Source organism: Platalea leucorodia, assembly GCF_965183815.1.
Source record: "Platalea leucorodia genome assembly, chromosome: 13".
NCBI classification, from domain to species: Eukaryota; Metazoa; Chordata; class Aves; order Pelecaniformes; family Threskiornithidae; genus Platalea; species Platalea leucorodia.
The window spans coordinates 5,568,660-5,594,855 of record NC_138835.1 but is presented as its reverse complement, the minus strand read 5'-3'; the positions used below and the strand labels follow the sequence as shown (position 1 = coordinate 5,594,855).

At 47.1% G+C, this 26,196-nt stretch overlaps 2 protein-coding genes across 7 annotated transcripts in view; one reads left to right on the top strand and one right to left on the bottom strand.

Moving 5' to 3' along the window:
* Positions 1-1,556: 1,556 nt before the first annotated feature.
* LOC309596919 (uncharacterized protein) lies at positions 1,557-8,953 on the top strand (the record flags this gene model as incomplete). Its single annotated transcript, XM_082325683.1, has 9 exons — positions 1,557-1,726; positions 3,122-3,283; positions 3,600-3,778; positions 4,227-4,409; positions 5,361-5,505; positions 5,787-5,933; positions 6,120-6,350; positions 8,589-8,782; positions 8,893-8,953. The coding sequence occupies exons 2-9, from the start codon at positions 3,146-3,148 to the stop codon at positions 8,951-8,953; spliced, it is 1,278 nt and encodes a 425-aa protein (XP_082181809.1). The 5' UTR covers positions 1,557-1,726; positions 3,122-3,145.
* Positions 8,954-14,189: 5,236 nt separating this feature from the next.
* LOC309596989 (uncharacterized protein) overlaps positions 14,190-26,196 on the bottom strand; it is a 32,435-nt gene continuing 20,428 nt past the window's right edge. For 3 of the 6 annotated variants that reach the window (XM_082325801.1, XM_082325806.1, XM_082325805.1), the window contains 6 exons: positions 21,885-24,917; positions 20,078-20,233; positions 19,538-19,651; positions 19,320-19,370; positions 17,589-17,875; positions 14,190-15,240 (listed from right to left, as the gene is read on the bottom strand). In XM_082325801.1, coding sequence (XP_082181927.1) covers positions 15,162-15,240; positions 17,589-17,875; positions 19,320-19,370; positions 19,538-19,651; positions 20,078-20,233; positions 21,885-24,917 — 3,720 coding nt within the window. In that variant the 3' untranslated portion in view covers positions 14,190-15,161. Of the gene's footprint in view, positions 15,241-17,249; positions 17,326-17,588; positions 17,876-19,319; positions 19,371-19,537; positions 19,652-20,077; positions 20,234-21,884; positions 24,918-26,196 lie in introns of those variants that run through there. The other 3 variants (XM_082325802.1, XM_082325803.1, XM_082325804.1) reach the window with 3 other exon arrangements.

Genomic DNA, 26,196 nt, shown 5'->3' with positions numbered 1-26,196 from the left:
GGCTCCAGAAAGAGACAGCGCCAGCGTTTGTGGGGCTGTGAATGGGGCTGCCTGGCTCCTGGAAGAGCAGCAAGAGCTTTGGGTCCTGGCCCCTTTGGGGTGGGAGGAATCCCTGGACCTTCGCAAGTGCTGAGCTGGGCTCCGGCTGAACTCAGTGGCCCAGGCAGATTGCATTGGATTTTGGGAGGCTCTAGAAAGAGACAGCGCCAGCGTTTTTATGCCTGTGAAAGGGGTTGCCTGGCTACTGGAAGAGCAGCAAGAGCTTTTGGTCCTGGCCCCTTTGGGGTGGGAGGAATCCCTGGACCATCACAATTGCTGAGCTGGGCTCCGGCTGAACTCAGTGGCCCAGGCAGATTGCATTGGATTTTGGGAGGCTCCAGAAAGAGACAGCGCCAGCATTTGTGGGGCTGTGAATGGGGTTGCCTGGCTCCTGGAAGAGCAGCAAGAGCTTTGGGTCCTGGACCCTTTGGGGTGGGAGGAATCCCTGGACTTTCTTAATTGCAGAGCTGGGCTCCGGCTGAACTCAGTGGCCCAGGCAGATTGCATTGGATTTTGGGAGGCTCCAGAAAGAGACAGCGCCAGCGTTTTTATGCCTGTGAAAGGGGTTGCCTGGCTCCTGGAAGCGCATCAAGAGCTTTTGGTCCTGGCCCCTTTGGGGAGGGAGGAATCCCTGGACCTTCGCAATTGCTGAGCTGGGCTCCGGCTGAACTCAGCTGCCCAGGCAGATTGTATTGGACTTTGGGAGGCTCTAGAAAGAGACAGCGCCAGCGTTTGTGGGGCTGTTAATGGGGTTGCCTGGCTCCTCGAAGAGCAGCAAGAGATTTTGGTCCTGGCCCCTTTGGGGTGCGAGGAATGCCTGGACCTTCGCAATTGCTGAGCTGGGCTCCGGCTGAACTCAGCGGCCCAGGCAGATTGTATTGGACTTTGGGAGGCTCCAGAAAGGGCTGTGAATGGGGTTTCCTGGCAATTGGTTTGAATGGATTGTTGAGGAAATGCTACAGCTTTTGTTTCTCGCACATTCTAAGTGGAAGAAAATGTGGATTTTCACAGTTTTCGAGCTTGGCTCTGGCCTAAATAATTTGGATTGGTTGAGAGACTGTAAGGAAATTTGGGAGGCCGAGAATGAAAGCTGTTACTGATCTGGGTACCTTGGTAAATTCCTTACAGCTATTAATGATAATTAGAGTATGTTAAGAAGATAGAGCAGGAGCAACAATTAATAAGAGTAATTAGAGGTCCTTGACACCTTTTGGCTGTGCCATACATTTCTTCTTGTCTCTGAGGAGAGAACGGACTGATTCCTTAACTATCCAGTCGAGTGATTGCTCAGCTGTCAAGATGCGTCCTTATCCCAAAGTGTCAGCTAAATGGACTCATCCCCGGCGAAGAGGCCATCTTTCCTGCCAGCTTCTACTGTTGTGCAATTACGTGCTTCAGGATTGTGTCAGCTGCTAAAGATGGCGGTGTGAACTTTAGCTCTTTCTTTATTCTTCTGCAGAGATTTGTCAGAGCTGAAGGCAGAGCAAATGAGGCTTTCTGGATCTGTACTTGTAAACTGCTCCCGTCTGAAGTCTGGTGTACAGCGCTGGGATTGCGTCACTTTGGGTAGACCTGTCCTGAAGGATGAGGCACAGCAGCAAGCGGAACACGAAATAAGCCAGAAGACGCAGGAAGTGATGTGCTCACAAGTCAAGGGGGACCTGGAGAAGAAGGAGCTTCAAGACAGGTAAAGGTGTTTTAAACTTTGCTGTTAACAACATCACCTTCTCTGATTCATAGATGGGCTGTGTTCACATTTAAAAAACAGACCCATTCTGCGCAGCCTTGTTTCTGTCTCTAGTCAAACTATTGCCTTCAACAGAAAGGACAGAAAAAACCTGTCTGACTGAGAGAAGCTCTTCTGAGTAAGACAAGACTGGCAAAGAGATTGCATATTACAATGTTTTTGCCGTTAACTGATTGTTGGTGAGAAACTGAGACCAGTATAAAGACAGGCCTTTTGCTACCCAGGGCTGTGCTAAAGGGAGTTGGGAGGAATTAGCCCAGGGCCATCATAAGCAATGCAGCACCTCTGTACTGACAGTTCCTTGCTAGACTGAGTGCAGAAGGCCTTTGGGGCAAGAAGTGCCATTTTGCAACATCAAGCATATTAACCTGTAGAGATGAACGCTGCCTTTGCTGTATTTTCTGGGTTGGACTTTCTCTGCTATGCTTCTGGGAGCTGCTTAGCGCTTTGACAGGTGCCGGTGTGCAATGCTTTTGGAATGGCACGTGGACCTTCTCTTCTCAGGGTGATGGAGCTCTCAGCCTTGCTTGCACAGTCTCAGAAGGAGAACAACAAGGAGAAGGAGAAGACCGCTTCAGGACACTGTGGAGATTCTAGTATGTTTTACCTTTTTCTGGGAGGTAGCCCAGCATCTGCTTGGTCCGAGTCATTTCTTCTCCAGCCTTAGCACAAAGAGGTGTGGCTACCTCAAGAGAAAGAGTGATGACTCAGTCGATGCACTTGCCAACTCTGCTCCTTCACTCTGCATTCACTGACCATTATTATCTGCCCGGAATCGCAACTGGTCTAACTGTTTAGGGGGAAACTTTAACTTAGTCCTACACTTCACTCTGGGGAGGGGGGGGTTAATCATCAGATTTTTTACACAGCCTCTCACAAAGTCAGTTCTTTCCCCTTAGGTAGTCATTTTTATCCTCTTGTGCTACTGCTCAGAGTAATTATAAACATTAGCTTTTTCATTGCTGTTTTCCAGTATTCATCAGCTTCCTTCTTCCCTGGGCAGCGTTAATGTTTCCTTTCATTGCTATTTCCAGCGTCGATCTGGTGGTCGTGTATGTGGCTCTAAAAAGCTGAAGGAGACCAAAATCATTCCTGAGAGCTTCAAGAAATGGAGCGATCAGGCAGCCTCCAGCCACTTCACACTTGTCTCTTCGTGTTTATAGTAGCTGTATTCAGAAACCCCTGGAGCACCTGTGGCCACAGGGACAAAACTTCTTTGTCGACTGAAGAAATGAGTTTTTAATGACTCTAGGGTGAAGTGGGGGAAAAAGGAGAAATAGATGAAGAAAACCAAGTAGAAGGAGCAAAGAGTAACAGCTTGATGTGGGCTTTCAGGTGGTGTTAGATGACAGTGCCAGCATGGTCAGCATTATCTGCACTGACAGTTCCCAGCACGCAGAGTCTAGCAACATCCTCTCTTGTCTGAGCTCCCTTGATGCAGAGCATGCCTTTGTAGTGGTTCAGGAAGCGCTGGCAAGGAGGCGAGGAGCAACACAGGTGAGAACTTCTGCTTGTCTTCACCACTGGCCACAGGCTCAGCTGCTAATGCCTCACTTAGCTTGAAACCTTTCCATTCACTTCAGCCTGTTTAGCCAGTTTCTTCCTAGCGTTCCCACTCTTGGTACCGTATTGCCTTGCCAGTCTCACCAGCTCTGTGTTCTTCTGCTTTTCTCTCCTTGATCTCCACCCCCCCATCACAGCTTTTGCCTTCAGGTGAGCTGTGTCGCTGCTTCTTTCTTCTCCCAGCTACCTGGAGCCATCTTCCCTGCTCCTTACTGCTTGTTTGTGCTCTTCCCCTGCCCATTCCTTGCAGGCCCTAAGAGAAGAGCTTTCTGCCAGGCAGGACTCCATCAATTTTCTGCAGCACCAGCACAGGCAGCAGGAAGAGAAGTGCAGGAACCTGCAGCAAAGGCTCGAGCAACTGGAGGAGGAAGGCAAGACGTCCAGCAGCCACCTGCAGCACCTCCAGTCTCTGGTAGAAGCACTCAGAAGGTGAGTGTTTCCTCCTCCTGCCTTCTAGAGGCAATCTGCTTCCAGTTCCGGGAGTTCAGAGGTGTTATGGGCAAAGAACTCGCCTGCCCTACCACGCGTATGCCTCCGTTTGGCACTTTAGCATCCTCCTGTCCCTGCTTTTCATGCTCTGCTGTGAATCCTAAGGCTGTCTTGCAGATTCAGCGTGATGTTGGGATACAAGGCGCCTCCCTCTTGACATGCTGCTTCTCTGAATTCTGTTCTTTGGGTGCCCGGTCCTAGCCACTGCTTCTCACCGAATGAAGGCAAAAGCCCGCCTTCCTTTCTCTTTCCCTCTTCAGTTTCCTTGTGAGGGGAAGAGCAAGTTCTTCCTTACCGTGCTCCCCACAACTCCCTCCTGGAATGATGAGAATGGGATCCGTGACTCTTCTGGCCTCTTCGTTCTTCTGACTGAGCTTTGTCTCTGCAGTGACTGTGCAAACCTCGAGAAAACCAGGGAAGAGCTACAGCAACAGCTTGAAGTCACGGAGCAAGAAGCCTCTCGTCTGCGTCAAAGTAACACTGAATTGCAGCTGAAGGAAGATTCAGCCCAGGGGGAAAAGGTGGAGCAGCAAGAGACGATGGAGAGAGCGCGTCGTGACCAGGAGCTCCTGTGAGTGTTAAAGCTTCCTCTGGGCAGGGGTGGGCATCGGTGGGCTTCAGGAGGCCCGCCGCAAAAGAATGAATTTTGCATGCTCATCGTTCGTAGCATAGAAGGGTGAAGGGAGCACGCGGGCAGGTCTGGCTATCTACTGATGTACAGCATAGCTGCCTGCTTGTACTTTCTTTACGACCCGTTTAAAGAATCATTCCAAACCTGACCGGAGTAGTTGATGACAGGCATAAGCTGAAACCAGAGAGGTTCAGACTGGATTGAAGGAGAGCAAAAAATTGAACCATGAAGGCAGTCACGCAGCAGAACAGGTTGCTCAGAGAGGTGGTGCGGATTCCATCCCTGGAAATTTGGAAGACCCAACCGGATAGAGCCTTGAGCAACCCAGACTGATCCCAGAGCTGACCCCAGCTGCTTTGAGCCAAAGAGATTGGGCTAGAGGCCTGCTGGGGTCCCTGCCAGCCTGAATCGTCCTGTGATCCTGTCGTTATGGGATTGGAAATTCATACACATCTCCTCCCCAAACAGGCTGCAGGCTCTTTCATCGTTTCCCTGCTGAAGGCAAGAGTAATGGTGGGAACGTTAATCTGGACTCTAAAAGTCTGCCTTACCCAAAGAAGAACTTTGGGAAGTCTTGTATCCAATGTATCAAAAAGGAGAGAGAGAACTAACCGGCAGGAAGTTCTGTTAAGTTGAGAGTACCTGAACTTTTGGGCAACGTTCTGTGATTTCTGGAAGCTTGTTTTCCTTCTCAGTGACGCGTGTTCCACCTACATCAATGACAAAGAGCGATGCAGCTCTAGTCAGGAAATGCCAGCGTTCTTTAGGTGTCAATAGAAAGCTGTTGTGAACCATTCAAACTGCTGTATCTGGGACACAGTACGTGCCCTCGGTTTTGGAAATGAGAATGTTTTTACATTAAAAACTTGTTTGTCTTTCCCCTTCTCATAGACTGAAGGACTTGGCTGCACTTGAGGGAAAACATTCATTATTACAGAGCGAGTTGGTAGTTGCGAGAGAGGCGCTGGAGGAATCGCACCTTCAGAGGGATCTGCTGAAGCAAGAGAAACATGAGCTTACCACGGCACTGGAGAAGGTATGGTCACCTTATTCCTGGGTGGCACTTGTGGGAGAGGGAGTTGTGATAGCAAGACCACCGCAGCTGCTGTTTCTGGCAGCAGAAGATGGGGAAAATGTTGTTCTCCTTGGAAAATGGTGGTCAGAGCCACAGAGGCTCTTTGGGGTGGTCAGTCCCCACGTGCTTACTGGGAGCGCTGAACTGGGAGTATGTCAGAGACACGCAGGGGATGTGGAGTTGCTGCTTGAAGTCAGGGATTTTCCTGCCTTTGTTGTCATGTTGTTCTTTTGTCTCTTCAGGCAGAGCAGTCAGTAGCAGAGTTGACAGGGGCTCAGAATAAGCTGACTGCTGAAATAGCTGATCTCCGTGTTGCAACAGCGAACATGGGCAGTATCAACGAAGCTCTTGCATTGGATAAAGTGCAACTGAACAAACTTGTGCTGCAGGTGAGCAGAGTTGCCAACGATCTTGCCAGGTGTTTGTCTCCAGCTGCTGCTGCTTCTCAGACTTCTTGCCTTCTGGCAGCATGGCTGACTGAATATGGAAATGTTGTTCCTTTTTCTGTCCAAGGCAAACCTCCTACAGGGTAAATCTTACTGTATTTTCCTTCCTCCGTGCTTCCGTGATTGCAGCTGGAGCAAGAGAATGAAGTTCTGTCGGGTAAAGTGGACGAGATGGAGAGAGCAAAGATCTCTGGCCAGGAGAAGCTGACCTTGTGTGAAAGAACAAATGAAGAGCTCTGTGCAGAGAAAGCCCACCTGGAGCAGCTGCTGAAGAAAGCAGAGGAGCAACAGGAGGGGCTGCGGGTAGAGCTGATGATACTGGCAGAGGAGAAGGAAGAAACCCAAGAGAAACTCAGTCAGGTGAGACCAAACACCTGCTGCTTCTGGGTGGGCATTTGGCTGCTTGGCTCAGTGAAGCTCTTACCTGTTGGATTCTGCAGTGCTTTTGTCAAGGAGACTCTTGGTAGTGCTGGAGGTCAGAAGGCTGTTTACTTCTTTTTGGAAACGGGTTGATGGCTTGCAGAGCTGTTCTGCAATTCTCCGAGTTGTTCTCTGCTTCTACAGGTTCTTTTAATCCACCTGTCTGTGTTGGCCTCTTTTTTGGCTTTTGATGAGCTGCAAAGAGACGATTGTGTTGTCCCTGAGTCCGAGTGGGGCTACTACTCTCACGTGTGGCAAAAGAAACAAACGGTGACGCTCTGAATCGTTTTTCTGAGGCAAAACCCAGGGCTGCATGTTTCTATTTATGCTTTTTGTTGGGAAGTCTGCGAGTTTCAAAACTCCATTTGTTTGAGCCTAGAGAGCGGGTCAAAGCTGCAAGTCAGTGTCTGCTGTCTCGTGTTGCTAAGAATGGGAATGACATCCCAAAATGGTTGAAATTGCATTTGAAGACATACAGGCAACTTTGTGGCTGGAAAGCTGCCTGGGGGAAAAGGACCTGGGGGCACTGGTTGACACCCGGCTCAATATCAGCCGGCAGCGTGCCCAGGTGGCCAAGAAGGCCAATAGCAGCCTGGCTTGTATCAGAAATAGTGTGGCCAGCAGGACTGGGGCAGTGATCGTCCCCCTGTACTTGGCCCTGGTGAGGCCGCACCTCAAATCCTGTGTTCCGTTTTGGGCCCCTCACTACAAGAAGGACATCGAGGTGCTGGAGCGTGGCCAGAGAAGGGCAAGGAAGCTGGTGAAGGGTCCAGAGCACAAGTCTTATGAGGAGCGGCTGAGGGAGCTGGGGTTGTTTAGCCTGGAGAAAAGGAGGCTGCGGGGAGACCTTATCGCTCTCTCCAACTACCTGAAAGGCGGTTGTAGCGCGGTGGGGGTCGGTCTCTTTTCCGAAGTAGCAAGTGATAGGACGAGAGGAAACGGCCTCAAGTTGTGCCAGGGGAGGTTTAGATAGGCTCTTCGGAAAGACTTCTTCACTGAAAGGCTTATCAAGCATTGGAACAGGCCGCCCAAGGAAGCGGTTGAATCCCCATCCCTGGAGGTATTTAAAAGACGTGTGGACGTAGCACTTAGGGACATGGTTTAGTGGTGGACTTGGCAGTGTTAGGTTTACGGTTGGACTCGGTCATCTTCCAAACTAAGTGATTCTGTGAATTGCTAGAACCTCTGTAGGCTTTGAGGAAGAAGATGAGACATAGGTGATCACACAAGACTCTTTGCTCTGGACTAACTGATTTTGGTACCCTGGAAAAAGAGCTTGGGAGAATCACCTCACTGGAGGAGACCAGGGCGTTTGTCATCATTTAAACATCAGTTTCATAGTGTACAGTCTTGGGTATTATGGGATAACTTTGAGAGAATTGTTTGTTTCCGATGGTCTGTTCTCTGCCAGGTAGTCTTAGGTTTGGAGTAGGTGGGATGTTTGGCAAATATCCAGCAGAGGTGTTATACTGAAGAAAAAAAGCTAAAAAATCACAGTTAACCTTCAAACTTGAATGCCAGCAAGGTGTATCGGGCAACTTCTTTGTGTAAGACAAGTAAACGGTATTGTTGACATGAACTACTGTACAAACGCAGCCTACCATCTCTTTGGACACATCAGCCAGACTTTCATAAACCACTAAATGCCACTGCTCACCACAAGGGCTGTTTCCCTGCCGAGCATCACCTCCTTGCATCCAACTGCTTTACACACTGAAGCAGGTGACACTTCGATCTTTTTTTTTTTTTCCCCCCTAGAAGGAGAAACCACGTGTTTCATTTTGCTTTCTTCAGCGAGCAAAGTTGCTTTTGCTCAACCTTTCCTGAAAATGTCCAGCACTGGAATAGATTCTGATAGAATTTTAGTTTGCAAGGTGGCAGTTCTGGAAAATGCAGTATTTTTGCATGAAAACACATAGCCTGGGGTATGTATGTTTGTCGTGAAGGAGCTGTCTGGTCCCAGGCAACCCAGTATGGCCTTACACGTCACTTTCAAGTTGACAGTGCCAGTGCCTTTTGGCAGCCCAGGGTATTAGGGCGGTATACAGCAGATGCTCTTAAACTTTCAGCCCACAGTACAGGAGCTCTTTCTCCTCTAGCCGATTCAGAAGTGGCACTGGCTGGCTCTGCACAGAACTCCAGAGAAAGGACTCTAACCGTATTTTGTCCCGCTTTCAGGTTTACCGCCAGCAAGAGTGGGCTAGCAGTGGTCTGGAGCAGTTGCGCCAGGAGTCCTCTCGCCAAGGGCACGCGCTGGCCAAGGTGTCCAAAGAGAAGGAATTGCTGGTGCATGAGAAGGCTGCCCTAGAGGTGCGACTGGCAGCCATGGAGCGGGACCGACAAGGCCTTTCAGAGCAGCTGGCAGAGGCCAGGTAAAGGCAGGGAGGAGACCCTAGGCAGGACATGATTTAATGTCTGTAATTATAAAGGTGGGAATCATTACACGGGGGGTTTATTACATTGCATCCTGTGTGCTTTTCAGATGTTTTCACCTTGCCTGGACAGAAAATGGAAGAATCTCAAGGGGAGAAAAAAAACCCTAGACCATGCTTTGGATGTTATTTTTCTGCCAGCTACAGCTAGCAGAGCTCTCCTGAGCCTTGGGCTCATGTTTATGCCCCCTTGCATTTTCCTGTGTGAAGTCCAAAGCAAGCCCACTTGGCTCTGAATTGAGTAACAGTTAAACCGTGCAGTCGTTTACGGAAACCTGAAGCTTCTCTCTGGTTTTGGTTTCTTGTTCTGAGCATTTGAACGTAGATCTTTGCTTCTCAAGTAGTTTGACGTGGGCTCTTCAGAATTCAAGACTATTCCATACGGACGTTGTGAGTAGGACACTGCCATTCAGGGTGAAGCTAGAGGCTCATGCTGAAAATCTTGAGGGCCTTCTGTTTCTAAGCTAACTCTTGTTAAGTGTGGTGCAGGACCTGGAGTTGGTTACACCAGCAGCAGGGAAACTTCTTTTGAGTTCTCAACAGTCTTCGGGGATTCTTGCCCATCATTCGTGTCGGGGTCCTGTACTCCTTACCACATGCTGTTTAGGGACAGACATCATGGAGAAGTTATATAGGGAAGGAAGAAGATTCTGTGCTTCTGCTGTATCAGATTTCTAGGATCGAATCATAGAATCATACAATCGTTTAGGTTGGAAAAGACCTTTAAGATCAGCAAGTCCAACCGTTAATGTAGCACTGCCAGGATGCTATTGGCCTTCTTGGCCACCTGAGCACACTGCTGGCTCCTATTCAGCCAGCTGTCGACCAGCACCCCCAGGTCCTTTTCCACCGGGCAGCTCTCCAGCCACTCCTCCCCAAGCCTGTAGCGTTGCATGGGCTTGTTGTGACCCAAGTGCAGGACCCAGCGCTGAGCCTTGTTGAACCTCATACAATTGGCCTTGGCCCATCGATCCAGCCTGTCCAGATCCCTCTGTAGGGCCTTCCTACCCTCCAGCAGATCAATACTGCCGGCCAACTCGGTGTCATCTGCAAACTTACTGAGGGTGCACTGGATCCCTTCGTCCAGATCATTGGTAAAGATATTAAATGGGACTGGCCCCAGTACTGAGCCCTGGGGAACGCTACTTGTGACCGGCTGCCAACTGGATTTAACTCCATTCACCACAACTCTTTGGGCCTGGCCACCCAGTCAGCTTTTTTTTTTACCCAGCAAAGCATACATCCGTCCAAGCCATGAGCAGCCAGTTTCTCCAGGAGAATGCTGTGGGGAACGATGTCAAAGACTTTACTGGAGTCCAGGTAGACAACGTCCACAGCCTTCCCCTCATCCACTAAGCGTGTCACCTTGTCATAGAAGGAGATCAGGTTAGTCAAGCGGGACCTGCCTTTCATCAACCCATGCTGGCTGGGCCCCATCCCCTGGTTGTCCCGTAAATGCGACTGTCTAAATGGACAGGCAGAGTCCTTTTCAGACTCAAGAACTGCATTCAAACAGCTTGCACCCTCATGCCAAAATCTAAACAAGTATATCAAGAAGCTCGAGCTCCTGGAGGAGCGTTAGGCCAGCTTTCAAGGTCCAGTCCCTGATGTTTGCTTTATTGCTTCGTTTACGAAGAATCTGCCGAGGATTCAAGTCCTGAGCTGGAGCATCTCTTTCTAGTGATGAAGATGGTAAGATGGTGTTTGTGCTTTTGCAGGTGTTGTAACACTTGTGACGATGTCAGAGAAGCATACAGGTGGTGAGGCTGGGCCTTCAAGAACCTGGATACCATAGAGCAGTGCAAGAGGGAAGGGTTTAGCCAGAAAATGCAAGAGCAGAAGAGCGAGGGCTGCCAAGTGTATGGTTTCCTAGAGGTCAACAAGGCAAGAGATGGGGTTTGCTGTAAACATGCTGCATGATGGTGAGAACTGTGAAAAAGCAGAGTTCCTCTCCTTTTCCAGCTTTAGGTGTTCACAGCACTGTAGTATAATAACCCCTGGGCTCAGCAAGGTACTTGTGCCCGTAAGGGGGTTCAGCAGGAGAATCAGGAAAAGCAGTGGGAAGGGGATAATTCTGTGTTTTTGTTGTGCAGGCTGGTGGGAAGCATGCTGGCTGGAGAAGCCTAGCTTTTCCTACCGTCCGGCTAGCGAGTCTTTTTGCCGAGGTTTGTGGAGGAGGAGAGGCAGCTTCTTTGAGGTTAGATTGTCCCACCCGCCCTTCTAGTCTTAAAACAGAGACCACCAGTGGATGCTGGAGATAACATTTCATTCTCTCCAGCATCTCTGCTGGCAAGTTGTTCATTACTGTTATCTTCTCTAGAAAAACAGTGGAAGCAAGACTATTTGAGTTGGTTGTCAAAGCTGAACATGCTCAGAGAGCTGTTTTTTGCAACCGGTGTATGAAAATGTAGTATGAGATATACCAAATAATTGTGTAATTACCCTGTCATTTGAAGGTGCATTTGTTAGGCACTTGGAATTTTGCACATCTCCATTCTCATCAGGTCTGCAGTTAACGTAAGCAACAGGTTTGCACAGACACTGAATGTGTAATGTAGCGCGTGAGGTTGGGATGGTGAGATGTTCCAGGGGAGAGTGTGTATGATTGCTAGGAAGTGTCAGTGAGGACTGGCACCCAATATCCATATCCCTTTCAAATTCCAGGATGAAGTTTTAACAACCTTTTTATTTGTTGTTGTTGTTGTTGGTGGTGGTTTAGTGCTTTATTTTTGCATGCGGCTTCTTTTCATGAGTGTATGCACTGGATCACTGTTGTTTACTGTATTAATGGTTTTTTTTACCCTGCTCACTCTCGCTCTCAGTTACTTTCTCCACTTCGCTTCTGTGATGACTCTTTTGTATTTCCTGCAGCAACAGTCAGTTCCCTCACAGCAGAGGTAATTCCTCCTTCTTCCCATTTTTGTGTCCACTAAAATAATCTGCATAGAGCAGTCATTATCAACATCAGTATATAATGACGGCTTTCAACATGACTGCCTGTGAGGAACAGGGGAAATTCATACCTCTTTTAGGACGACATCTGCTGATATTGTCACCTATGAAAAGGAGTTGCTTGGTGTCTGTCTTGTTTAAACAAAATTTTAAAAATCCAAGCAGTACAGCTGCTTTATTTGTACAGATTCAGACCTTTTAAGGAAAGATTACTGTCTCCTGCAGGTAGCTGGAAATTTTCACTTTGCACCAGGAAAAAGTTTGCAACGGTCTCACGTACATGGTGTTTTCTTTTCCCGTTTATTGTGGCCTTTAGCTTCCAAGCGTATCTGACCGTTTTCTTTGAATATCTTTGCATTGCTATCCATAATAGTAACAGGAGTGCTTCAGTGGGGAGGACGTTGTTGAAGTTTTGTTACAGAGGTTTAGAACCATCATGAACAAATAGAAAAGTGGTTTCTGGAGGTGCTGCCACATGGGTGCGGAAGAACTTGGAGGAGAATGAGAGACTGCCCAGAAACAGTCTCTCTTCTTCCGTAAAACTGTGCTGCTCTGCTGTAAAACAACCTAAGTACCAAGTAAGGTGTTCAGTCCAGGACCTGAATATCAGTATCTCTGGAAGGGCTAGTTTGGAGAGTATCTCAGGAGAATTTTAAAGCGATTCAGAACTTTTAGAGTAACATGTAACTTGTAAGGGACTTCCGCAAGTATATATATATATAAATGCACAGTGGCCAGAGCAATAATGGTAGTTTATGCCTTGTATCCTTAACAGGAACTTGACTAAAAAGATTTGTGGTTTAGTGGAATGTTTGCAGTTCCCTTGATCAAGTTTTTGAAGCGTGGAGTTTGTAGTAAAGGCTTCAGAAAGAGCTTTAGTTTCAGCCTGATTTTTTTTCCCCTTCCTATCACTCGCTCCAGTTTAACTTGTACCACTGAGGCAGAGGTCGGGGGAGAATGTGAATGCGCTTTGTGAGAGTAGCTGGTGTATTTGGAGAAAAACTAGCAAGCTTTTTAGCACAGTTTCTAAAGCTGAAATGAAGAAGCACTTTTGTGCAAACACCTGGCCTGTTTTTCCCCACAATATCACTTGTTCTAATGAAATATTTGACTTCTTCCCGCAGAACTTGCTTTATGTGCTTGAACTCGCATGACAACAGCAACCGTACTACAGCTGTACAGGATTTACAGCTTCACAGCATGTATCTAAGTTGACGCGAAGCGTCTCCGCGTTGCATCAATTCTCTGTAATAGGCGTGAATGCAAGCTGGCTGTGCTGAGAGCAAGTACTTTGCGTACGTAGAGGAGGGGGTGAGGTCAGGATAGCTCTCTGACTGCATGTGCCCCAGGAGTCTTGCACAACTGAACTGAAAAATGAAGGGCTTACACTGGGGAAAATACAGGTAAAAACCAGAAAGGACGACGTAGTTACTGCAAACCTTTTGGAGGCACAGTTAGGAATATTAGTGTTTTGAGGACAGGGAAAAGGAGTAGGAGGAGGAATGACGGGCAGACAACCTTTCCACTTTCTGGGAATTCTGTCACGTTGAATAATGAGGAATAAAGGCTCCTAATACTGTTCTCCATGTGCAACTGTTCTCAGCTCTCGGGATCTCCCGAGTCCTCAGCGGCTCTCTTCCAGCTACTTTTCCCATCTCACCAGGAACGTCGTAGACCTTTCCTGTGTGCCAGCCTACAAGCCATGTCTTTCCCCCACTGAGGAGTCCCAGCTTACGCAGATGGTCCTTTGTGGAAGCCGTTCGACCTCTGAGCTTCCTTGCTGCATTTCTCTGAACCTCTTTCAGTTCAGCTCTGGCTGGAGGTACAAGACTGCACCCAGGATTAAGATCCAGGCTAAGCATGACGTAGGCAGTGGCATAATGATTTTCTTCCTTTTGTTCTCTCTTGCTTTCCTAGTTATTCACAACATTTGATTTCCCCCCTTTTTTTTCCCCCAACCTTTTCTTGGACGTTTTCATGGCCCCAACCAACAACCAGGTTTTCCCTGACCCCCGAGGGAAAGGGACAGCTCGGAGCCTGGTCCTTTTTTTTGTGCATGAAGCTGAGGCTTTCTGCCTCAGGATAACCTTTCTTCATAGTCCTCCTCCCGCTCCCCCCCCCCCCAGTTTACAGAAAGAAGGAGGGTTTTTTCCCCTTTGATTACAGATAAAGATCTTAACTAGTATTTGTCAAAGCTCTGTGAACTCCCCTGGAAATATCTCGTTTTGATCATAATTCCACGTAAGAACTTATGCACGTGTGATTTTTGATCCCTTTGATAAGGTCTACATTAATGCTCAGTCCTATTAATACACTTAACAGAATGTCACACAGAATGAAGTTGAATGTCTAAGAGAAGTCTGAATATTCCAGACTGTTATCATCATAAACCACATTAACAATGCAATAAAAAGAATAATTTTACTACACCTATTTGGCACAAAACCGTGATGACTGACAGTATTTTTGCTCCTGCCTTCTATTCCCTACCGATTTGAATCAGTAGAGAACGGGGGGGTGAACAAGAAGGTCAGTACTATGGGAAGTTTGCTCCATTGCGCTGCTCTCCTTGCCTCGTGTTGGAGTACCTATACCACGTTTGTACAACTGATGGTTAGACGTGAGTCCATGCATTTATTTTTTGGCACTGTTCAAATACTGACGCTAGCACACCAGCTTTTCAGTTTCTTACGCTGTTACTCTCTCCTTATCCTGAGGGTTACTGTTGTTTAATAGATCTCCAGCTAGGGAATCTGCACAGGCGTCTTTGTGACAGTGCGAAGGGTCCCATTCAGAAGCACTTTGTAGATCCGACCGTAAATGTAATCCTGATCTGGGCTTCTGAACTTTTGTTGCGTGCTTGGTGTTAACATCTTCAAAACCGTAACTTCTCTCCTGGGTAGACGCAAGTTGAAATTGCTTTTTTCAGAGAGTAGAATAAGAAGAGGCGACACGGGGCTAACACACATGCAAACCAGAGCCAGCGCTGCATAAGGTGCGATTTTATTTCTGTTTAGTTATGTTAGCTTTAATTGTGTGTAGCTCAATCTTTATGTCCTGTCCTTTTGTTTGAGTAGCTGCCCTAGGATAGATGCGTCCCAGTAGAAGTCTTGTTTTTCAAGGATTATTCATTCGTTGTTTGGGCTTCCGAAAAGGAGGTTCACAGTTCATACACATGCACAGGTCTCCCTCCTTGCCCGTGTTTTTGTTCTCGCGTACTCCTATTTTGTCCCCAGAAATCATTTGCTTTATAGACTCTAATACTCATCGTAAGGTGAGGTGTGACAGCACCAGCTGAATCTGAGAGGAATATAGGTAAAAGGCAGGGAGCGGCCTTGCCCAGAGGAGTTCATCCCGTTTCTCACATCTATGAGCCTTGATTCTTTGTCTCTGGCATGGCAGAAATCCTTCCACTAAGACAGAGAAGATCCGAGGTCCTGGTTAGACTAGGAGAAAAAAAATTGAAGTTACATACAAGTTTGCTAACATTAGCTAAATTCAGTTACTTTCCTAACCAAGAGAATGCTAATGAGTAGCACCAAAATCAGATTATCAGCAATTGCTCTCCCATTTTTTAATACTGTGTGAGTGGGTAAGCCTCATGAAGGTCCGTCTTAAGAGTTACTGAATACCAGGTTTTATTAGTTACAACCACATTTGGATATTCTGAGTTATTTATTGACAATATGGTATGTATATTTGTTTTAATGCAGACCTGGATGTTGACTAATGGGAAGCAAAGTTCTGAAACAGGTAGCCTATGAATCACATGCTCTTAAGAGATGCAAGTGCATTATCTCATCACAGGGTAACATCTGCTGAAACAGATTCAAACCACATTTCACTTGTGTCTGGCATTCTAAATGTCCTGAGGGTTTTTCATTAAAGAAAATCAAGCCCTTAACATCTCGGACTTTCTCAGATAAAAATGCGTTACCCAAATCTTATGTGACCCCAGGATTATTTCTTAAATATCCTTATACCATGGTAATCTTTATGCCCAAAGGACCTCTGATGGCCTCCTGATCATCTTTTCTTTGCAAAGGACGTGTTGGACGTTTCACTTGTTTTAACACAAGTTCTCCTCCCTGTCTTTATGCCATATTCATGTGTCCGAAGGAACTAGAAACACTGGAAATGCCGAAAAACTAAAACTGTGTTTAAAAAAAAAAAAAAAGTTTGTCCACTAGTAAGAACAAAGTTGTTTTGGCCTTTTTACTTTGTTTTGCTTCTGCCTGCATGAATGTCAAATCCCAGTGAGATTATTTCTCTTCACTTGTGGTTTGCGTGGATGTTTTTCTATGCTTGTATGTAACCTTTGGTCTCGTGTTCTTTTGATGTTGGTTCCGTATTTATACATATGTACTCAACCTAGGTGAAAGTTGTTCTGCGCAGTCATTAAATACAACTTTGCATTCCTTTTGGTTTCTCATAATCCCCAGGCCCGGAAGAAAATGTAATTTGGAAATTGAGGGAGGGTGTTCTTCTGTCTTCAGGTAACTGAAGAGAAAGGTCAGGCTCTGCTAGGTTAATTCGATTTTTATCCATCCATCCATCCTTATTCACATTTCTAGTATACCTAACTGGAAGAATCGACAGCTGATAAAAGTTTAACCCCTGTTGTATCTAGAAAAGATAAGACTTCTACTGTGCGTTCCCTCTTGACTAGTTCATGAGTAAGGAGATGCTATGCTCTTCTCAGCTGACCGTTGGAGGCTGAGCACTTTATTACTGGAGGTATTTCTGCAGCATAGACTTTGTTCATATTTTATCTTAGTTTTCATCATTATAGATCTTTTAGCATGTGTTGCTATTCATTCCTCATCTCCGGTCACAGAAATTGTGCTCTTTGGTCTCCTCAGGCAGAGCAGTCAGTAGCAGAGTTGACAGGGGCTCAGAATAAGCTGACTGCTGAAATAGCTGATCTCCGTGTTGCAACAGCGAACATGGGCAGTATCAACGAAGCTCTTGCATTGGATAAAGTGCAGCTGAACAAACTTGTGCTGCAGGTGAGCAGAGTTGCCAACGATCTTGCCAGGTGTTTGTCTCCAGCTGCTGCTGCTTCTCAGACTTCTTGCCTTCCGGCAGCATGGCTGACTGAATATGGAAATGTTGTTCCTTTTTCTGTCCAAGGCAAACCTCCTACAGGGTAAATCTTACTGTATTTTCCTTCCTCTGTGCTTCCGTGATTGCAGCTGGAGCAAGAGAATGAAGTTCTGTCGGGTAAAGTGGACGAGATGGAGAGAGCAAAGATCTCTGGCCAGGAGAAGCTGACCTTGTGTGAAAGAACAAATGAAGAGCTCTGCGCAGAGAAAGCCCACCTGGAGCAGCTGCTGAAGAAAGCAGAGGAGCAACAGGGCATCACTGCAAGGAGATTTCTGCTCAGAGCCTGTGCAGTGTTTTGGAGAAATCAGTGTCTTGAAAAAATAAAACCAGACAAAAGGTCTTTGTATACAGTACAGAAACCGACGGGAACAACCTAATGTGCAGGGCTGTGTGGAGACTGACAAGGCACGCTGCGATGGAGTGCTCTGGAAGAGAAAGAGATTCGACCTGCTCATCAGGTTCATCCTGCTTTTCCAGGCTCACGACTGACCCCATCCACACAAGCCAGCACCAGTTTTGTCCCAGCACTGCTTCTGCTGGGGAATCTGCAGTGAACACTGTGCTCTGAACTTTCATCTTACTTCGGGACTCATGCCTTGAACCAAGCCCCCTGCCACAGTTCACCTGCTCCAGCAGGTCCCCAACTTGGCGCCTGCTGACGCCTTTTGCCGTACACTGGTCCTGTTACCTCAGGTCATCGCTTCTGGCAGATCTGGCTGTTGAATGCAACGGCTGTCTCTCGGGAGACTGACGGTCCGGAGGTATCATCAGTGCCAAGTTAAGGTTCAGAGACCGATCCAGCTTCCGGGTCTCTGCCTCCAGCACAGCAGCTTTGGGCTCCCTGACCACGGCTGCTAAGGAATAAGAGAGCTCTTGGTGAAGGTCTGACAGCTCCTGGCTGGTCTTTGCGCAGCACTCAATATAGTCCTGCTTGTATTTTCGTTCTTGTGCCAGCTGCGTCTGCAGAAGGGACACCTGAAAGAGGCAAAAGGCTGCGCTCAGACAAGCCCACGCTGTCAGGACCATCCGTAGCCCCACTGTACCGGCTGTCAGGGAAGACGCACCCTCTAACTCCAGCCCTGGCAAAACTTTGTCCTTGTGGAATGGGAAGTAACAGGTTCCCAGAGTCGCCCTGAACTGAACTCAGATTATCAACAGTCCGAGTTTCTTTCTGGCATACCATTCACATGTGCAACACCGAGACATTACATGCATATTAGAGAGAGAGGTTCCTACAGTAACCCAACTCTGTTTTTCAAAAGAGAGATTTGGGCTACTGACACCTTAGCTCCACATGCTTCGCTTTTTCCTCGGCAGGAGGACTACTGGTTACACAAGGTACTGAAGAACTGTTCTGTTATGATCTAGTTTAAAACTTGACAGCTAGCACATGAAAAGGGAGCAAACTCTCATTTTTCCTAACTTTAGAGCATGTCACAAATGAGCAGAGCATAATTTGATGAACACAGCCCAGGGGGGAAATGAGCCTTAAAAGACTGCTGAAGCCTTGAAACTCCTCAAATTCTATTCTTTCCTGACAACACGGTGTTGTGCCTGCTGGGCTTTTTGGTGGGAGAGACCCAGCTGCTCTCACCTCCTCTTAGGTTTGCAGGGCAGGCAGGCACAACAGTCACACGGGGAAGGGGGTTCAGTTAGTTATCGGTAGCAACAGAACTTCAGACACTGAGGCTTCCTGGTGAAAACAGCCTTAGGATATACCTTGATGGCTTCAGCAGTATTCTCGGCTCACTTGCCAGAGCTAAGCATCATGTACTTTACTGACATAAATATTATATGCATTTTGCCTTGAACGTGAAGGTGAAGATTCACCTCCTCAGGGAGGCCAGGCTGTACCAGACCCATAGAAGTACATGGAAGAGAAGTCTGGCAACTGCTGCTGCTGCCAGTACCGCTCTCAAAGGATGCAATAGGGTTCAGTAGCTGGAACGTACATTCTTACACTGATAAAACAAACGTCCATATGGTGCTTAGGTCTCTGACTCGGTCAGATACTGGGATCATGATTAGCACAGCATAGCAATACGAGACTAACGATTGCCTGAAGGCTCTGATACGATGCAAGCTCCACTGTTAATGGAGCCAAGGGAAAAGGGAAACAGTCGACAAGATGAGTAAGACTCAAGGGCAACACCCGTAGAATATTCTCTATTTTCAGGCAAGTTCCAGTTTTCTGAATTTCCTCCAATCCCTCTCCCACCCTGCCTGACCTTTAGGCAAGTCAGAGACTAGAGCTAGGTGAATGATGTTTGGCCGTGGCCAACAGGTGTGTCTAAGTGACACTGCCTGGTGTAGTCACTTCCTGACAGCCAAAACCAAAACTCGGGCCATAGCATCAGGCAAAGTTGTGCCCATCAGTACAGCCACAGTGGCTTTTGGTGACAGCTTTCCTACTCCTCACCTGGTCCTGTAACTCAGCTAATTGACGACTGCAGCGATCATGAGACTCCTCCTGTGAAGAAAATGCAAGGATTTCTTTTTAGTCTCCGGTCTGGTCAGGGCCGTGGTCTATATTCAACTTGTATTAGGTCTATACCGGGGGGCTGCTGCCACTGGGATTTGCCATTGTTCTTCCGTACGGCCAGAGCCTCCTCCCACCAACTAAGATTCTGTTCTCACCTGTCTAGAAGCAGGCATCTCGTGCTGGTCAGACTGGGAGAGAGAAAATCCGCATGCATCTGGCAGCGACCGACCACCATAAGCTCTCTTCAGCCTCCTTCGTTCACGTTCCACCTGCACGTTGGAGAGGAGAAAGGGTCACAGAAACCTGCCACCAAACAAGGAGCAAAAGGACCTCTGGATATCATGGCAAGGAGATGTCTGCTCAGAGACTGTTAATTGCACCAGAGAACGTTGGGGCTAATAAGTACTCGGTGTAGACTATCGAAAAGAAAGAGCAAGAGGAAACGGTTCCTGACACAAGAGAGTCAAATGTGTGTGTATGGGGACACTGGTGCAAGAAGGGTGGTACCGGAGTGAACGCACATTTGTGAAGGCAATGGGGTGCCAGAAGAGAGAGAAAATACAAAAGTGTGTGTCCACAGGGGGAAGTGGGAGAGGGAAGGAAACAAGCAGAGGACTCCAAAGTGCTGTCTGTGGAAATGTGTTGTGTTCCAGAGGACCATGAGGCTTTGCAGAGGCAGTGAAAGCCTGTTTTACCTGCTCAAGAGTCCGCCTGAGCTCAGCATTGAGTTGCTTCAGCTCCGTCTTCTCATGCTCCAGCCTTGCAACTGCTCGCTGCAGACATTCCAGCCGCTGCGACAGGAGTCTCTTCTCTGAGAGCCAGGATAGCTGCTCGCCTTCTGCAATAGCCTGCTGCGTATTCAGAGAGGAGATTCTGTGAGCTGGTGCCACACAAAGGTTAGGCGGGCCAGAATTAACACGTCAGGGAGAGCGACCGGACTCGGCAATGGACAATGCTAACTCCCTTCTTCTCCTCCTGGTCCGCGGGCCAAAACAACGCACTCTTTTCCCAGGGGCCCTCCTCCCGATCACCTTGGAGAAATGGAGTTGCTTGTTCTGGACATGCTTCCTGCTAGCTTTGTTCAGTGTCCCCCATTCTGGTTTTGAGAGAGACTGGAAACGTTCATTTCCTGTTCAGCCACTAAATGGTTTTACAAAGGTCCGTAGCATTTCCAGCTCCCTCTCTCTCAGCCATTTCTCGTCCCTCATGAAGACTTCCACATTGACATGTCCCTCTTGGGGAAGCCATTTAACATCTTTGGTCATCCTCTTTGACCTTCACTGCATATCCTCCTATCTACAGTTCTACTCTCTGCCCTCGGACAACCAAACAATGTGCAAGATGTGGGTGAAGCAGGTATTTCTGCAGTGATAAAATGCTACCGGTTTGTTCTCTATTCCCTTTGCCTGTTCCATCATCATTACAGAACTGCTCTTTGGAAAAAAATCACGTTATCAGCCAAGCCCTCTGCACTGCTCTGAACCTAGTCAAGAGCCCCCTCCCCTCTCATGCGTTTCTTGATGAACTGCTCCTTGAAGCAATTTCTGACAGCATCGATGAATGTAGTCTCGGTATCAGCACTATACCGATCTATATGGATGCAACTGCATTACCCGATATAATGCTGCTGCATACCTGATCTATGTGGATGCAGCTGAAATCTCCCATTGTTTTCACGTTTCCTACCCTTGTCACTGTTTTGTTTCCCATCAGCAGATCACAATACCTGTCACCATCCTGATCAGGCTGGTAGTAATATTCCTCAAGTGACGTATAAATGTATGATGCACAAATACAGTATTTTATTAGTAGCATTTTTTATATGCCTGTATACTAACGTAACGCTAAAAGTACTGGCAGAGTCCCCGGCAAGTTTGCAGCACAGGCTGTTGCAGCACAGCAGCACCCGAGTCAGACCACCTTGCAGAAATCCAAGCAAGTTTGCCTTTGTGCTTTTTGGACTGCGGCACAAGTACATCCTATCCCGAATGTGCAATGAAGCCTTTAACCTGATCAGGCAACGGTACGAATTCCGTTCTTTTCAATACACCAGAAAAGCTGTACCTCAGAAATCTACACCTCTGAAAGCATCCTCTAAGCACCATCAGCGGAGCTGCTGTTCAGCCATCGTTATGTAATTTGACTAAGTTTAGTAGGTTAGTCTGGTCAACTGTGCCCTTTCCTTTCCATGCCAGATCCTAACCACAACACATTGGCTAAGCTTGCCTAGACAGGAGAGAACCAATTACCCACCTCCAGCCTTTGGACTTAATTTAATTTTAACAGCAAGCTCTGCAAAGTTCTTTCAGTAGTTCCGGGCTTGACAGACAACATTCTGGCCGGAGCTATACAGACAGGCAAACCTGCTGGCTGGAGTCATGGCTTCTTTGGCCAAGCAGGTGATATATTTATGGGAACATATATTCCCATATCTTTATGGGAAACATCATGAGAATCCTTTATAGACATTTTAGTTGACTGGTGATCAATCACAGTGCCTACCTGAAGATGAAACCGGTCCTTGTCCCTCTCTGAAACCATACTCCGCAGGATAGCTATTTCTTCCCTCAGAGTCCCACTGGCCATCTCACTCTCGGTAAGGGCAAGAGTCAGTGCTCGTGCCTTCTCTTTCCATTTGACTTCTCCGCTTTCATTCTGCTTCAAAATAGCAATCACACGCTCCAGTTCTTCCCGCTTTGCTTTCCTCTCGTCTTCCAATTGTTGCGTTAGCTCCTTCTGCCTTTTCAAGAGACGGCCTCTCTCCTGGAGAGCTTTCCTCTTCTCTGCTTCCTCTCCCTCCCATTTTTGGAGCTTCTGGAGGGGGTCCCCTCCATCCTTCCATCGCAAAGCTGACGTTAACTGTTTCAGGAGTTCACTCTGCCTCCTAAGCTCTTGTTCTCTCCCTGTCAGAGTCTTCTCTAAATACTCGACTCTGTCTCGCTGGTGCTTGATCTCTTCATCCTTCTTTGTCAGAGTCTGCTGAACATGCCGGAGATCTTCCCGAAGACCTCTTATTTCCTCTTCTAACTCTTTTTGCTCACCTTGAGCCTTGGTCTCTCGTTCCCTCTCAGGCAAGGCTTCTTCCAGGAGCTTCTCTTGCTCTCTGTGGTGTCTAACCTCTTCATTCTTCTTGGTTAGCCTAAGCTGGAGATTCTGCAAGGTCTTCAGTTCTTCTTCTTGGCGCTGGAGTTTTTGCAGAAGAGTTTCATTGTCTTCATCTCTCTTCCGCACCACTTCCTCAAGCAGTTTCACTTGCTTCTGGCACGATGTTAGTGCTACTTTCATGCTTTCTTCACGAAGCTGGAACATGTTCATTTGCTCTGTCTGCCTGAGGAACTCCAAATGGTTCTTCTTCACTGTTTGGCTCATCTTGTCTAGATCCTGCTGTAGACTCTTGGCCTGCTTGCCTTCTAACTCCTTCTGCGCTTGAAGGTCCTGGACGTGCTCTTGCAAAGACACTATCTCTTGATCTCTAGCTTCTAGAGAAGATTCAGCATATTCTAGTTTTTGCAGTGTGGCTTTAGTCTGCATCGCTGCCTCCTCCTTTTGCTGTTGAAGCTTAGAGATAGCCTCCTCCAGAACCTCTATCTTTTCTTCTCTTTCTTTCAGAGTCCGTTTTGTTGCTTCAAGATTTGTTTGCTCAGCTTCATGCTTTTCCTCCTTTTCCTTGCATGCCTCATGTTGCTTTCTAAGGGATAAAATTTCTTGCTCTTGTTCCTTGAGTGTCACTTGAAGATGCTGCAGAGTTTCCTTCCGCTGTTCAGAGTCTTGTTCTTGTTTTTGGAAGGTCTCAATCACTTCCTTCTGAGATTCAATCATGAAATCCTTTTCTTCCAGTATTGCCTTAGTGTATTCTAAGTCCCTACGTAAGACATTCATCCGTTCCTCTGTTTTTTCCTCATAGTTCCGTGTTTGTTGCTTTTGCATATCTATGAGTCTGTCCTTTTCTTTTAAGGTTTCTAAGGTCTGCTCCAGTTGGTCACGGACAGTCCTTAACTGCATTTCCATGACTTCTTCAGCTTCCTGCATTTGCTTTTGTTGTGACTCAAGCTCTTCATCTTTTTTAGATAAAGAAAGTGTCATCTTTTCTACTTTACCATGAAGCTCTTGCAGGTGCCCCTCTTGCTCTTCCTTGTACTGCTGGAAGAGCCTTAACTGATCCCTTTGAGAATCGCACTCACTCTCTCTGACCTTGAGAACTGCCCTCAGGTGTTCAAGGCTTGCGTGCAGAGATTTCACCTGTTCTCTCTCCTTTTCTAGTTCCCGGATCTGCTGAGTCTGAGACACAAGCTCTACGTTTTTCTCCTTCAAGTTTTCTTTCATATGATCAAGATCCATGAGCAGATTTCTCACTTGTGATGCACCGTGTTGTTCTAGAATCATTATTTTCCCCTCCTGGAATTTGATCTCCTGGTCTCTCTCCTCCAGCTCTTTGCTCATCTTGCTCACAGCAGCCCTCTGCATTTCTTGCTGCTTCTCCAGCTCCCGTATCTCTTCTTGCTGGGATCTAATCTCCTGGTCCCTCTCTTCCAGCTCTTTGCTCACCTTGCTCACAGCAGCCCTCTGCATTTCTCGCTGCTTCTCCAGCTCCCGTATCTCTTCTTGCTGGGATCTAATCTCCTGGTCCCTCTCTTCCAGCTCTTTGCTCACCTTGCTCACAGCAGCCCTCTGCATTTCTCGCTGCTTCTCCAGCTCCCTTATCTCTTCTTGCTGGGATCTAATCTCCTGGTCCCTCTCTTCCAGCTCTTTGCTCATCTTGCTCACAGCAGCCCTCTGCATTTCTCGCTGCTTCTCCAGCTCTGATATCAGTTCTTGCTGGGATCTAATCTCCTGGTCCCTCTCTTCCAGCTCTTTGCTCATCTTGCTCACAGCAGTCCTCTGCATTTCTCGTTGCTTCTCCAGCTCCCGTATCTCTTCTTTCTGGGATCTGATCTCCTGGTCTCTCTCTTCCAGCTCTTTGCTCATCTTGCTCACAGCAGCCCTCTGCATTTCTCGCTGCTTCTCCAGCTCCCATATCTGTTCTTGCTGGGATCTGATCTCCTGGTCTCTCTCTTCCAGCTCTTTGTTCATTTTGCTTACAGCAATCCTTTGGTTTTTTTGATGCTTATCCAGCTCCTGTATGTGTTCTTGCTGGGATTCTGTCTTCTGTTTTTTCTCTATTATGTCCTTAATTACCTGATCTAGGGTATTTTTATGCATTTCTTTCTGCTTTTCCAGCATTCTCATCTGTTCCTGGTGTAACTTGATTTCTCCCTCCCTCTCTGACAGGATGGCAGTCATATGAGTGAGATTCTCCTGCGAAGCTTTTACCTCTGCTACCTCTTTCTGTAGCATCTGGATTTTCTCCCACTGCGTTTCCAATACCTCATTTTTAATTTTTAAAATAGACAGTGTAGTTTGGAGTTCTTGTTCAAGGGAGTGATTCATATCTGTTGCTGTATTTGCTCGGGTTTCAGAGGCTGTGACTGAATCCTGAAGAAGTTTTATCTCCCATAGCAGTTTTTCTTTAATTGTTTGCAGTCTGTCCCGTTCATGCTGCAAAACAGGGAGGAAAAGATTCAGTAACTCCATCTATGTGTGTTTGGTTTTCATACTAGGTTTGAACTCCTGCTCCAGTGGCAGTCAAGAGCTGAAGTTTGAGCTTTTAGTAGAAAATTTGAGCTATTCAGTTGGTTTCCCTGTTCAATGCAAATTTTCTACTGTCACTGAAAAAAGATTTGAGAACTGTACTGTATTTATCAAGCTCTGTCCATAACTGATTTTTGGAGTCATTGTAAATGGAGAAGGAGGAAAATATTGGTCATGTAAGAACAGCTGCACTGGCTCAAATGTCTAGGCTAGTATCCTGTACGTAACAGTGCCTCTAAGTGCATACCCAGGGAAGAAAGCCTAAGAGTGGGGTAGGCTTCCATGATACCTCCCCTTCCCAACCCCAGCACTGTTCCATCTTGTGAGAACTTTCACAAGTCTCCTCCTGACCCCATATAGACCTGCTGTATTTACAACACCCTTTGTCAAGGAGTTCTCTGCTCTGCTGTAACTATACCACCTCCTGTCACTTGCTTGCAGCATGGCTCTCACTACCTTCATCAGATGGCTGTTGTTCATCTCTTGGAAAAGAGAGTGAACAACCGCTGCCCCTCTCTCTCTGCTTCTCAGGATGTTGTAGACCTTTCCTGCACCACTCTTTAGGTTGCGTCTTTCCTAGCTTACTCAGCCAGTCCCATCTTTCTTTTTGCCATTCTCTGAACCTCTTCTGGCTCTAGTGTGTTCTTTTGGGGCGGAGCTGCCAGAACTGCAGCCAGGATTTAAAGTCCAGACTAAGCATGATTTAGGCAGTGGCATGACGGTGTTCTCTCTATTAGGAAGGGAAGAGAGACCAACCCCAACATTTGATTTACCTTTTTTTTTTTTTTGAGAGCAACCCCAAGATTTCATTTACCTTTTTTTGTTGTTTTTGGACCTCTACTGTGTAGAATTTTCATGGTACCATCCTCTAGAACCCCACTGTCCACTCTTGAAGGAGTAATGGTGAGATCACAGTCTGTCATTCTGTTTCAAATCAGAACTAGTTTTCCCCTTGCAGACATACATATTTAGCTGGATCAGCACTTTTGTTTCTCAAATGTCTCTATTTTTTCCCCACTGTCTGCTCTCAGATGGGCAATGTTGAACAGCTTTCTGTTATTAGCAAACTTGGTCTTCTCACCCCTTTTTCCAGATCCAGATATTTAGAAATCTAAATATGGATTTGGACACAAATAATTGCGCAGACCATGCAATGTGAATAGAGACAAGTTTGAAAATTACTTTG